The sequence below is a fragment of the Andrographis paniculata genome, unplaced genomic scaffold (assembly GCF_009805555.1).
Source record: "Andrographis paniculata isolate CXL003 unplaced genomic scaffold, ASM980555v1 Contig147END, whole genome shotgun sequence".
Taxonomy (NCBI): Eukaryota; Viridiplantae; Streptophyta; class Magnoliopsida; order Lamiales; family Acanthaceae; genus Andrographis; species Andrographis paniculata.
In genome coordinates this window covers 15,814-30,488 of record NW_026137421.1, presented here as the reverse complement: position 1 = coordinate 30,488, position 14,675 = coordinate 15,814, and the positions used below count along the sequence as shown (strand labels likewise).

General features: G+C 33.8%; 1 protein-coding gene and 1 long non-coding RNA gene across 2 annotated transcripts; both read left to right on the top strand.

The window, feature by feature from the left end:
• The first annotated feature begins 5,920 nt into the window (after positions 1-5,920).
• Positions 5,921-10,861, top strand: LOC127257847 (uncharacterized). The gene is made up of 15 exons (XM_051284343.1): positions 5,921-6,070; positions 6,178-6,207; positions 7,068-7,119; positions 7,320-7,436; positions 7,711-7,730; positions 8,245-8,562; positions 8,649-8,886; positions 8,987-9,228; positions 9,339-9,545; positions 9,629-9,718; positions 9,828-9,926; positions 10,024-10,332; positions 10,427-10,489; positions 10,600-10,684; positions 10,767-10,861. The coding sequence occupies exons 1-15, from the start codon at positions 5,921-5,923 to the stop codon at positions 10,859-10,861; spliced, it is 2,115 nt and encodes a 704-aa protein (XP_051140300.1).
• Positions 10,862-11,021: 160 nt separating this feature from the next.
• Positions 11,022-11,721, top strand: LOC127257843 (uncharacterized). The gene is made up of 2 exons (XR_007840157.1): positions 11,022-11,292; positions 11,383-11,721. It is a non-coding gene; the product is annotated as an uncharacterized LOC127257843 (long non-coding RNA).
• The last annotated feature ends 2,954 nt before the right edge of the window (positions 11,722-14,675 follow it).

The following is a 14,675-nucleotide window of genomic DNA, read 5'->3' as shown; positions in this document are numbered from 1 at the left end:
TTTTGTTTTTTCAATGTTTTTCATTTATTATATAGCATGTTATAGATTATACTTACTTTGTGCTCTATATAGTTCTAATTACAGTGCTTTTCGTATTTGTTGTAGAGTGTTCGAAATTAGTACTTTTAGCGCTTTTGTTTTTTCAATGTTTTTCGTTTATATTATATAGCATGTTATAGATTATACTTACTTTGTGCTCTATATAGTTCTAATTGCAGTGCTTTTCGTATTTGTTGTAGAGTGTTCGAAATTAGTATATTTAGCGCTTTTGTTTTTTCAATGTTTTTCCTTTATATTATATAGCATGTTATAGATTATACTTACTTTGTGCTCTATAGTTCTAATTGCAGTGCTTTTCGTATTTGTTGTAGAGTGTTCGAAATTAGTACATTTAGCGCTTTTGTTTTTTCAATGTTTTTCGTTTATATTATATAGCATGTTATAGATTATACTTACTTTGTGCTCTATAGTTCTAATTGCAGTGCTTTTCGTATTTGTTGTAGAGTGTTCGAAATTAGTACATTTAGCGCTTTTGTTTTTTCAATTTTTTTCGTTTATATTATATAGCATGTTATAGATTATACTTACTTTGTGCTCTATAGTTCTAATTGCAGTGCTTTTCGTATTTGTTGTAGAGTGTTCGAAATTAGTACATTTAGCGCTTTTGTTTTTTCAATGTTTTTCGTTTATTAATATAGCATGTTATAGATTATACTTACTTTGTGCTCTATATAGTTCTAATTGCAGTGCTTTTCGTATTTGTTGTAGAGTGTTCGAAATTAGTACTTTTAGCGCTTTTGTTTTTTCAATGTTTTTCGTTTATATTATATAGCATGTTATAGATTATACTTACTTTGTGCTCTATAGTTCTAATTGCAGTGCTTTTCGTATTTGTTGTAGAGTGTTCGAAATTAGTACATTTAGCGCTTTTGTTTTTTCAATGTTTTTCCTTTATATTATATAGCATGTTATAGATTATACTTACTTTGTGCTCTATATAGTTCTAATTGCAGTGCTTTTCGTATTTGTTGTAGAGTGTTCGAAATTAGTACATTTAGCGCTTTTGTTTTTTCAATGTTTTTCCTTTATATTTTATAGCATGTTATAGATTATACTTACTTTGTGCTCTATAGTTCTAATTGCAGTGCTTTTTGTATTTGTTGTAGAGTGTTCGAATTAGTACATTTAGCGCTTTTCTTTTTTCAATTTTTTTCGTTTATATGATATAGCATGTTATAGATTATACTTACTTTGTGCTCTATAATTCTAATTGCAGTGCTTTTCGTATTTGTTGTAGAGTGTTCGAAATTAGTACATTTAGCGCTTTTGTTTTTTCAATGTTTTTCCTTTATATTATATAGCATGTTATAGATTATACTTACTTTGTGCTCTATAGTTCTAATTGCAGTGCTTTTCGTATTTGTTGTAGAGTGTTCGAAATTAGTACATTTAGCGCTTTTGTTTTTTCAATGTTTTTCATTTATGAATATAGCATGTTATAGATTATACTTACTTTGTGCTCTATATGGTTCTAATTACAGTGCTTTTCGTATTTGTTGTAGAGTGTTCGAAATTAGTACTTTTAGCGCTTTTGTTTTTTCAATGTTTTTCATTTATGAATATAGCATGTTATAGATTATACTTACTTTGTGCTCTATATAGTTCTAATTACAGTGCTTTTCGTATTTGTTGTAGAGTGTTCGAAATTAGTACTTTTAGCGCTTTTGTTTTTTCAATGTTTTTCGTTTATATGATATAGCATGTTATAGATTATACTTACTTTGTGCTCTATACTTCTAATTGCAGTGCTTTTCGTATTTGTTGTAGAGTGTTCGAAATTAGTACATTTAGCGCTTTTGTTTTTTCAATGTTTTTCCTTTATATTATATAGCATGTTATAGATTATACTTACTTTGTGCTATACATAGTTCTAATTGCAGTCCTTTTCGTATTTGTTGTAGAGTGTTCGAAATTAGTATATTTAGCGCTTTTATTTTTTCAATGTTTTTCCTTTATATTTTATAGCGTGTTATAGATTATACTTACTTTGTGCTCTATAGTTTTAATTGCAGTGCTTTTTGTATTTGTTGTAGAGTGTTCGAAATTAGTACATTTAGCGCTTTTCTTTTTCAATTTTTTTCGTTTATATGATATAGCATGTTATAGATTATACTTACTTTGTGCTCTATAATTGTAATTGCAGTGCTTTTCGTATTTGTTGTAGAATGTTCGAAATTAGTACATTTAGCGCTTTTGTTTTTTCAATGTTTTTCCTTTATATTATATAGCATGTTATAGATTATACTTACTTTGTGCTCTATAGTTCTAATTGCAGTGCTTTTCGTATTTGTTGTAGAATGTTCGAAATTAGTACATTTAGCGCTTTTGTTTTTTTCAATGTTTTTCATTTATGAATATATAGCATGTTAAAGATTATACTTACTTTGTGCTCTATATAGTTGTAATTACAGTGCTTTTCGTATTTGTTGTAGAGTGTACGAAATTAGTACTTTTAGTGATTTTGTTTTTTCAATGTTTTTCGTTTATATGATATAGCATGTTATAGATTATACTTACTTTGTGCTCTATATAGTTCTAATTGCAGTCCTTTTCATATTTGTTGTATAGTGTTCGAAATTAGTATATTTAGCGCTTTTGTTTTTTCAATGTTTTTCCTTTATATTATATAGCGTGTTATAGATTATACTTACTTTGTGCTCTATAGTTCTAAGTGCAGTTCTTTTCGTATTTGTTGTAGAGTGTTCGAAATCAATACATTTAGCGCTTTTCTTTTTTCAATGCTTTTCGTTTATATGATATAGCATGTTATATATTATACTTACTTTGTGCTCTATAGTTGTAATTGCAGTGCTTTTCGTATTTGTTGTAGAGTGTTCGAAATTAGTACATTTAGCGCTTTTGTTTTTTCAATGTTTTTCCTTTATATTATATAGCATGTTATAGATTATACTTACTTTGTGCTCTATAGTTCTAATTACAGTGCTTTTCGTATTTGTTGTAGAGTGTTCGAAATTAGTACATTTAGCGCTTTTGTTTTTTCAATGCTTTTCGTTTATATGATATAGCATGTTATAGACTATACTTACTTTGTGCTCTATACTTCTAATTGCAGTGCTTTTCGTATTTGTTGTAGAGTGTTCGAAATTAGTACGTTTAGCGCGTTTGTTTTTTCAATGTTTTTCCTTTATATTATATAGCATGTTATAGATTATACTTTGTGCTCTATATAGTTCTAAGTGCAGTTCTTTTCGTATTTGTTGTAGAGTGTTCAAAATCAATACATTTAGCGCTTTTCTTTTTTCAATGCTTTTCGTTTATATGATATAGCATGTTATAGATTATACTTACTTTGAGCTCTATAGTTCTAATTGCAGTGCTTTTCGTATTTGTGGTAGATTGTTCGAAATTAGTACATTTAGCGCTTTTATTTTTTCAATGTTTTTCCTTTATATTTTATAGCGTGTTATAGATTATACTTACTTTGAGCTCTATAGTTCTAATTGCAGTTCTTTTTGTATTTGTTGTAGAGTGTTCGAATTCAATACATTTAGCGCTTTTCTTTTTTCAATTTTTTTCGTTTATATGATATAGCATGTTATAGATTATACTTACTTTGTGCTCTATAATTGTAATTGCAGTGCTTTTCGTATTTGTTGTAGAATGTTCGAAATTAGTACATTTAGCGCTTTTGTTTTTTCAATGTTTTTCCTTTATATTACATAGCATGTTATAGATTATACTTACTTTGTGCTCTATAGTTCTAATTGCAGTGCTTTTCGTATTTATTGTAGAATGTTCGAAATTAGTACATTTAGCGCTTTTGTTTTTTTCAATGTTTTTCATTTGTGAATATAGCATGTTAAAGATTATACTTACTTTGTGCTCTATATAGTTGTAATTACAGTGCTTTTCGTATTTGTTGTAGAGTGTACGAAATTAGTACTTTTAGTGCTTTTGTTTTTTCAATGTTTTTCATTTATTAATATAGCATGTTAAAGATTATACTTACTTTGTGCTCTATATAGTTGTAATTACAGTGCTTTTCGTATTTGTTGTAGAGTGTACGAAATTAGTACTTTTAGTGCTTTTGTTTTTTCAATGTTTTTCCTTTATATTATATAGCATGTTATAGATTATACTTTGTGCTCTATATAGTTCTAAGTGCAGTTCTTTTCGTATTTGTTGTAGAGTGTTCGAAATCAATACATTTAGCGCTTTTCTTTTTTCAATGCTTTTCGTTTATATGATATAGCATGTTATAGATTATACTTACTTTGAGCTCTATAGTTCTAATTACAGTGCTTTTCGTATTTGTTGTAGAGTGGTCGAAATTAGTACATTTAGCGCTTTTGTTTTTTCAATGCTTTTCGTTTATATGATATAGCATGTTATGGACTATACTTACTTTGTGCTCTATACTTCTAATTGCAGTGCTTTTCGTATTTGTTGTAGAGTGTTCGAAATTAGTACATTTAGCGCTTTTGTTTTTTCAATGTTTTTCCTTTATATTATATAGCATGTTATAGATTATACTTTGTGCTCTATATAGTTCCAAGTGCAGTTCTTTTCGTATTTGTTGTAGAGTGTTCGAAATCAATACATTTAGCGCTTTTCTTTTTTCAATGCTTTTCGTTTATATGATATAGCATGTTATAGATTATACTTACTTTGAGCTCTATAGTTCTAATTGCAGTGCTTTTCGTATTTGTGGTAGATTGTTCGAAATTAGTACATTTAGCGCTTTTATTTTTTCAATGTTTTTCCTTTATATTTTATAGCGTGTTATAGATTATACTTACTTTGAGCTCTATAGTTCTAATTGTAGTTCTTTTTGTATTTGTTGTAGAGTGTTCGAAATCAATACATTTAGCGCTTTTCTTTTTTCAATTTTTTTCGTTTATATGATATAGCATGTTATAGATTATACTTACTTTGTGCTCTATAATTGTAATTGCAGTGCTTTTCGTATTTGTTGAAGAATGTTCGAAATTAGTACATTTAGCGCTTTTGTTTTTTCAATGTTTTTCCTTTATATAACATAGCATGTTATAGATTATACTTACTTTGTGCTCTATAGTTCTAATTGCAGTGCTTTTCGTATTTATTGTAGATTGTTCAAAATTAGTACATTTAGCGCTTTTGTTTTTTTCAATGTTTTTCATTTATGAATCTAGCATGTTAAAGATTATACTTACTTTGTGCTCTATATAGTTGTAATTACAGTGCTTTTCGTATTTGTTGTAGAGTGTACGAAATTAGTACTTTTAGTGCTTTTGTTTTTTCAATGTTTTTCGTTTATATTCTATAGCATGTTATAGATTATACTTACTTCACTACCAAAAAAATGGTCTTTCGCCACGGCTTGACGGTTCGTTACAATAACATCGTAACAAATAATGGTTTTTGTTACGACAACTTCCGTTACCAAAAAATATTATCTTGGTCAACGTTTCTGGTTCTTTAATTACGCAAAATAATCCGTAACAAAAACGAAGTTGGTAGACTTTGTTCAAAATAACATTAGTTACGATTGTGCTTCGTAACAAATGGTGTATAAATTTATTTTTGAAATTATTCTTTTTAATTATATTAAAATAAATTTAAAGAAAAGGAAAAAAAATGATTTTTATTAATAAAAAAATTATTTATTTTAATTATATTAAAATAAATTAAAAAAAACAAATAACATATGCTTTTTATATCCTCAGTTATACAATATTCACACTTTCAAAAATTATTCCACTCATCTTCATAGACATTGCGATTTCGAAGCCCTACATCCTTCCGGTGAAATCGAAGGTGTTCGTCAGCCGTCACAGCTCACCACTGTTGAGTTGAGGAGCCACCACCAACTTATTTTGGTACTCGATATGTCCTTCGATTTTGTTGACCATCTGTTATGGTTGATTCGCTTATAGTTTTGAGAATCAAAAAGGTTCCCTATCCTTCGCCCTATGAGTCGAGCGCCGACAATGGTGTCATGACTTTTAATCGCCATCTCCAATGCCTCTTCAGGGACAATTGGTCACCTATCCCCTTGACGGCGAAGGTGTCCTCACCCTCCTAGCCCTATAAGTGTCATTTGTCCTCTCATTTGTTTCCCCATTTTTATGTACATTATTGTTCATTTTCATCGGTGTTGATGGTGTTGACTAGTTAGTTGAGTATGAAGTTCGGGTTGATTTGGTAGGTATTCTCTCCATCCCCAAACTTACCCTTCCGTAACTGCCTCTTCAGCTTGCACTCCACCTGCTCGATCAATTGCTCATTCGGCTAATTTCTTCCCCCTTGATCCAAAACCAACTCTATATATCTTCCGAGTTGATAAGATTGTAGGCTTCTTATTGGATAACAAAATAAATCAGCTCGCTGCGGGCCTTTTTCTTACTTGTGATATGGCATCAAATTAAAGTCTTTTATTGAATTATATTTGTTACTCTCTTTATACATGTATTGTCTTCTAGCATTTTTCCTCTTTTCTTCAGTTCTTACAGGGTAGCTTCCATAGGTTTGAAATATAATATATATATATTTATTTTCTTGGATAGGAGTTTGCTAAATTAAAAAGAAGAAGGTTTAGACCAGCAAAGCAAATTTGGAAAAGTTAAGATAAGAGAACGAGCATAAACATTTTTCTCTAAGTATTTTTACATCAGCCTTGTGAGTCAATTTTCAGCTTTAAATTGATTGTGGTTGATGATTCAATTAATCTATGTTCTGGTTTATTTATGTCTCATTCACCTGGCTTGTTTTATTTTGGTGTCTGCATTTTGTTTTGGTTGTTGGCCTTTGTTGCTCTTCTTGTTGTTTGTGTGTGGCAGTTGAGTCACTCTAGATTGTGAGAATTTTGGTGAGATGGTTGTGATTTGTGTTCGATTTGGTTGTGATCATTCTTGGAAAGTGTTGGTTTCATGCATATATCTTGGGTGGTAGTAACCTCAGTTTTGAGTTGCCAATGACTTCTGTTTATTTTATTTTGGTGCTTCTTGAAGTCATGGAGTTGGAGGCTGATATTGGTGTATGGTAGTTTGTCTTTGATCGAATAGGTTGGTGCATGGGCAAGTTATTCAAATCAGATTTTGATTGACAGTCATCCAGGTAACTGAGTAGTGCGAGGGGTGTGCAGAGTTGGTGTTGGCAGCATGGTTTTTCGGGTGTGCAACATTGAAGGAAGAATCTTGGATTCTTATGCATCCATTTGATATTCCACTTCATTATTTTTTTATCTAGACTGGTATTCTCCTCAACTCTGAGTTGCTGGTGACTTTTGTTTTATTTGATTTTGATGCTTCTTTAAGTCATGGAATTGGAGGCTGGATTGATCCAAGCAGTCCATTATTTGATTTGTTGTTTCCTTTGGCAGGTGCAGTGGAAGTTCATCTCTGGTTTTGATATTGTGAGTTTGATTCTTGGAGGTAGATTTTTTTATTGTTGGCTTTGCATTGAGGATTGAACATATCAGGTGTGATCTTTGGTTGATTCTTCCTTTTGGTTGGTGGCTTGTTATATCCTTGCGCTTGAGTTTGCGGTTTGGAGATCATGGATTGGATGATTGGTGCAATATTGGTTATAGGAGATATTTATTCTCAAGGAGTGGGTTTGTTGTTAATCTAGTCTAGTTGTGGGAGGTTGGTATGGCTTGAGTTGCCGAATTGCTTGGGATTTTATGGTTTTTGTAATCATGTTTAGGCTTTGGATGGTTGGATTTGGTAGGTTTCTTTTAGTTTGGGTCTGTGCGTTCCTATGTATATATAAGATATATAGATAATTTTGTGATATATATATTTAGTATATATTAGTTTAATTAAAGAGGTTCTTTAAAAAAAAATTATCTTTTATATTCATTCCATCCAATTTCTTTCATTTTTAAATTTTATTTTCTCCAATTGAATGTTTGATATAGTTGTACGGTAGGGTAATATGTTTAAGTGGGCCGAGGAGTTTTTCTTGTTTTTCTACTTGTCACCTATTGTTGTGTTTTCAATTATATATCTTTTTAATGAAATGTAGTAGCTTGATTGTTTAACCTTCATTCTGTCCTAGTTTTTTTGTTCATATTTTTTATGATTTAGAAGGTAGGAATCTTTCGGATGTATGTTTAGTGTTGGATGAGCTACCATCATGCTTGAATTTATGTTGATTAATATCAGAATATGACAAACGTGTTTTGATTTTCTCCTAATATACGTTTTCATACTGCCAACTAACACTGGTGTCTTGCAGGTTATGGGCAAATCTCAACGTGGTGCCGTTGGAGGGTCACAGGATCCGGCAGTCTCTCCCGCAAGACGTTTTACCCGGGCATCCGCACGTAACAGCCCCCTAGAGGCAACTCATCCCGCAAGCAGGAATCCATCGCCCATCCGCAATCCCACAAAGAAAGTGACAAAACGGAAGGGATCTCGGGTCTCGCCACTGCTCCAGCGACTCCGGTCCATCACATCAGAGTGGGAGAAAGAGCGCGATGCTCGTGGTCAAAGCATGAAGCCAACATCTTCCACTCGAAGGGCAGTGCTTCAGGATTCAGAGGGCCCTTTGGAGGTAATGTGGTTCCTTTGCCGAAAGCATGTCCTTATTTGAACTCTCAGTATAACACTACAATAGGCTGACACTGTTAACCCCAACAGGAACATGATGATAGGGATGTTCCATCACTTTTTGATCCGACGGCACTGACACAGGATGACGATGATACAATCCCCCCCACACAAGCAGATGACGAGACACTTCCGCCGACGCAAGACATGGAGACTGCAGAGAGTGATATGCCACTCTTGGATGAAGGGCCAGGCTCCGACCCCACTCTGATGACAGGAACAGAGGCGGGCAATATGGCACCATTGGACGAGATGACATCGCACGACGGTTTGGAAATTAGCCTTCAAAGATTACCGATTACATTTAGTGACTTCATATTTTGCATGTAATATCCTTATTAGAACATGTAATCTCCTATTTGTGTCAGCTGGTTCGTCAAAGAAAAAGCAGGGGAGAGGGGCGGCACGAATGCCGCGTGGATGGGGAAAAGATCACAGGATGCTTGTATTCACATCGCCGGATGGTAAAAGCATCGTCGGACCCGACGTAAACGAGTACAAGACAGCCATTGGGGTCATTGCACGCAACGGAGCTCGACTTCCTCTACATTACCCCACGTTCGCTGAGATACCGGAGACGAAGAGACAGGGTGCATGGATGGAGGTTCAGGTGATGCATACTTCATTAAATTGAAAGTTCTTTTATTTCATATAGATTCTTATATATGGCCCTACCATCTTCTCCGGACCTGGTGGAAACCGTGTGAAACGGCATTCCAGAGCAACAGCGGATTACCAGACTCAGCAGAGAAAGTGGTCTTGGCTGACCTAAGGGAAGTTTGGAGGCACTGGAAATACAGCATCAAATCAACTTACTTCAATCCGATCGAGGACGATGAAGAAGCACTGAAGAAGGTTCCCTCAAGCAGGATTGTGCCCGATCAGTGGCCGAAGTTGGTTGAGTATTGGCGCGACGAGAAGGTGAAGGTACGCATAGGGACATGCCAAATTAATATACGTTAAATCTGCACGGGCATGGACTGAGAACTAAATAACTTTGATTGACGTAGCTTCAATCCAAGAAAAATGCGTCGAACGTAGCGAAAAGAAGCTTTCCACATCGTACTGGGCGGAAGTCATTCACGACTCTGGCAGAGGAGGTACCTTTTATTACAATTAAGTAATTAGTCATGTCATGCTCCATCCCCATATTTTCCTCTCCTGTATTTCATTATGTTTTCGATGACAGAAGGCCTTGTATTGCTGCAGATCAAGGCAAAGGGGAAGGACCCCGACAATCTGGAGATTTGGATTTCCAGTCGCACACAAGGCAAGGGAAAGGATGACCAAGAAACCGAGGAGATATTGGTAGAATAAATTCGTTCCCAACTTAGTTACAATTCAGTCAGTATTTACATCTCTAACAACAAGAGCAAGTTCGGCCTCACTTAAATCTTTCCTGCAGACTTATTTACAGAATGAGCTAAACAAGGTTCCCCCTGAAGGGCGGACTCCCTCTGTTCGGGAGACTCTGTACCGACGGGCCCTTGGGGGAAAGATTAAGAAGCGGTCAAAGGTCGACAGTGCGGCAAGTTCAGCTCATCCCCGCAGCGAGTCAACTGGTTTAACAGACAGTGTAGCATTCCAGCATGGGTGGGAACAACTACAGAATGGAATGGAGGAGCTGAAGGCAATGATGGATGAGTTCAAAACCATCAAGGCTGATGTGTATGCATTCATGCACAGAAACTCCGGAGCGGTTACTGGCCAGGCAGTAAGTATTCATAATCCCTGACCTGTTTGGTATGAGTATCCCATGAGATTTGGATGGCGAAGGAATTTACCATGATCGGCATGTTATATGATAGGGCACATCTCGTATTGATTCAGTCCCTGAGATTCCCAGGCCTGTGTCCGAGCCAAGCATGACGGTATGATTCCGTGACGTCCTGGAGTTTCTTAGAAATCAGTGCAGTGTCTAATTTAGGCTACTCTTGACTGCGTACTACCTTATCCAACTCATATGCCCTGTCTGTTGTAGGTCGGCACACATGTGCTTCTATTTTCCCGCACCGGTGAGAAAAAAGTTGTTGCAGAGGGACTTCTGCTCTGCCCCCCTGGGCCATGTTGGTCCGGTATCTTTGAGGATGTTTAATTAAACTTTTAATATGCCTCAGCGAGATATCGTAGGTTTTCGTGACTGTTCAGGCCTCATATTGCGTATTAGCATGGATTCACTAAGTGTAGAAGTATACAATGATACGATCCGTGGATTTCCAAAGCGATGTAGACTGTTAATGTAGGGGTGGTAAAATAACTGCTATTATGACGACCCATGTTTATTGAAGGATGTTTGGTTTAAAGATCAAGCTGCAATTACATAGGAAATTAGGGTATAATGTGCTTCGCTACCTAACTCGTGAATGTAATACCATGTACTGTACGACATGTCTGAATGTACGTACTCCTCTTGTTCTAGTTCCAAAGTATTACACTTATAATGTCTGTGTTATGACATGTTATATATACAGTTCGAACGTCTGTTGATATATATGCTTGAATGTAATCAAAAATTGCTCTTGTGAATGCTGTAGGTGACACACTTTCCTTGGTCAAGGTCTTCGTGACATCCGCGTCAGTCCCGGACACACCCCTTATTTTGCCGACCATTTCTGGGGCGACTACCCTTCGCGATGTCGTCGGCGAAGATCCTATTGAGTGGAGCTACAAGGACGTAAGGATCTACTTTAATACCTTTCTTGTATTGCCTTCCGAAATTTATAAGAAGTATGACTTAAAGTAATCTCTGTGTTGGCAATTGCAGCTCATGCGCCGGGCTTGAAATGTTGGTACCGATACACCCATGTTAATTGCCCCGTTTGTCATATGGATTGAATGTCGAACCTGTCTTTGGATGGATTGTGTTGAGTTTTTGTTGAACTATGTCTGGAATTGATGCGTAGACCTTTGTGGTTTGAATTCGTATGGTGAAAAATGTGCCTAATGGGATTGATGGATAACCGTATTTGCTTATTGCGTTGTTTACTTGTGTTTGAACTGTTAAGCACGTTTTGCGGAACAGGTTGTTGATGTGTAGATACTAGTAGGCTTGTTCTATGGGTTGCTTTACTTTGTTGGTAGGTATGGAATTCAGATTTTAATATGAATTAATGTTTGCGCGGGGCGTAATGATGATGATGTTTATAGCAATCTTTGTATTCGTAATTTATTTTCGTATCATACGCATCACAGCAGGTCCATTTGCTACGAACAATTTCAATTGCAGCGTACCCCCTGTTTTTCACAATACGCTATTTTTCCGTAACAAAAGGCCAGAAAATCGTAACAAAAAGTGGTCTTTGGATATTTGTTGTTACAGACGGTTTCGTGACTATAAGTAGGTAATATTTTTTTTACGGGGTTCAATGCCGTTACAAATAGTCGTAACAAAAACCAAGTTCTGACAACCGGTCAATGGAAAACACTTGTAACGCGAGGAACTTCCGTAACAAATACCGTAACTAAAAGTCCTGCCACACGCGCGGATGGATCTACCTTTCGTTACGAGAGAAAAGTCATAACAAACATCGTAACAAATACCATACTTCAGGGAGCGTTGACCGATCGTAATAGTTACGAAAAGTGGCGTGGCAAAAAACATTCGTTACGCGAGTACACATTACGGAAAAAAGTCGTAACAAAGGCGTAGCAAATACGCAAATTGCACGAAATATGGCTTTTTGTTACGATTTTCCGGCCGTAATAGAAAACAGTTTTTTTGGTAGTGCTTTGTGCTCTGTATAGGTCTAATGACAGTGTTTTTCGTATTTGTTGTAGAGTGTACGAAATTAGTACATTTAGCGCTTTTGTTTTTTCAATGTTTTTCCTTTATATTATATAGCATGTTATAGATTATACTTACTTTGTGCTCTATAGTTCTAATTGCAGTGCTTTTCGTATTTGTTGTAGAGTGTTCGAAATCAGTACATTTAGCGCTTTTGTTTTTTCAATGCTTTTCGTTTATATGATATAGCATGTTATAGATTATACTTACTTTGTGCTCTATAGTTCTAATTGCAGTGCTTTTCGTATTTGTTGTAGAGTGTTCGAAATTAGTACATTTAGCGCTTTTGTTTTTTCAATGTTTTTCCTTTATATTATATAGCATGTTATAGATTATACTTACTTTGTGCTCTATAGTTCTAATTACAGTGCTTTTCGTATTTGTTGTAGAATGTTCGAAATTAGTACATTTAGCGCTTTTGTTTTTTCAATGTTTTTCCTTTATATTATATAGCATGTTATAGATTATACTTACTTTGTGTTCTATATAGTTCTAATTGCAGTCCTTTTCATATTATTTGTAGTGTGTTCAAAATTAGTATATTTAGCGCTTTTGTTTTTTCAATGTCTTCCGTTTATACTATATAGCATGTTATAGATTATACTTACTTTGTGCTCTATATAGTTCTAATTGCAGTCCTTTTCATATTTGTTGTAGAGTGTTCGAAATTAGTATATTTAGCGCTTCTGTTTTTTCAATGTTTTTCGTATATACTAAATAGCATGTTATAGATTATACTTACTTTGTGCTCTATAGTTGTAATTGAAGTGCTTTTCGTATTTGTTGTAGAGTGTACGAAATTAGTACGTTTAGCACTTTGGTTTTTCAATGCTTTTCGTTTATATGATATAGCATGTTATAGATTATACTTACTTTGTGCTCTATAGTTCTAATTACAGTACTTTTCGTATTTGTTGTAGAGTGTTCGAAATTAGTACATTTAGCGCTTTTGTTTTTTCAATGTTTTTACTTTATATTATATAGCATGTTATAGATTATACTTGATTTGTGCTCTATATACTTCTAATTGAAGTGCTTTTCGTTTTTGTTGGGGAGTGTTCGAAATTAGTATATTTAGCGCTTTGTTTTTTTCAAGGTTTTTCGTTTATATTCTATACCATGTTATAGATTATACTTACTTTGTGCTCTATATAGTTCTAATGATAGTGCTCTTCGTATTTGTTGTAGAGTGTACGAAATTAGTACATTTAGCGCTTTTGTTTTTTCAATGTTTTTCCTTTATATTTTATAGCATGTTATAGATTATAGTTACTTTGTGCTCTATACTTCTAATTACAGTGCTTTTCATATTTGTTGTAGAGTGTTCGAAATTAGTACATTTAGCGCTTTTGTTTTTTCAATGTTTTTCCTTTATATTATATAGCATGTTATAGATTATACTTACTTTGTGCTCTATATAGTTCTAATTGCAGTCCTTTTCATATTTGTTGAAGAGTGTTCGAAATTAGTATATTTAGCGCTTTTGTTTTTTCAATGTTTTTCCTTTATATTATATAGCGTCTTACAGATTGAACTTACTTTGTAGTCTGTATAGTTCTAATTACAGTGCTTTTCTTATTTTTTGTAGAGTGTACGAAATTAGTATATTTAGAACTTTGTTTTTTTCAATGTTTTTCGTTTATATTATATAGCATGTTATAGATTATACTTACTTTGTGCTCTATAGTTCTAATTGCAGTGCTTTTCGTATTTGTTGTAGAGTGTTCGAAATTAGTACATTTAGCGCTTTTTTTTTTCAATGCTTTTCGTTTATATGATATAGCATGTTATAAATTGTACTTACTTTGTGCTCTATAGTTCTAATTGCAGTGCTTTTCGTATTTGTTGTAGAGTGTACGAAATTGGTACATTTAGCACTTTTGTTTGTTCAATGTTTTTCCTTTATATTATATAGCATGTTATAGATTATACTTACTTTGTGTTCTATATAGTTCTAATTGCAGTCCTTTTCATATTATTTGTAGTGTGTTCAAAATTAGTATATTTAGCGCTTTTGTTTTTTCAATGTTTTCCGTTTATACTATATAGCATGTTATAGATTATACTTACTTTGTGCTCTATATAGTTCTAATTGCAGTCCTTTTCATATTTGTTGTAGAGTGTTCGAAATTAGTATATTTAGCGCTTTGTTTTTTCAATGTTTTTCGTATATACTAAATAGCATGTTATAGATTATACTTACTTTGTGCTCTATAGTTGTAATTGAAGTGCTTTTCGTATTTGTTGTAGAGTGTACGAAATTAGTACGTTTA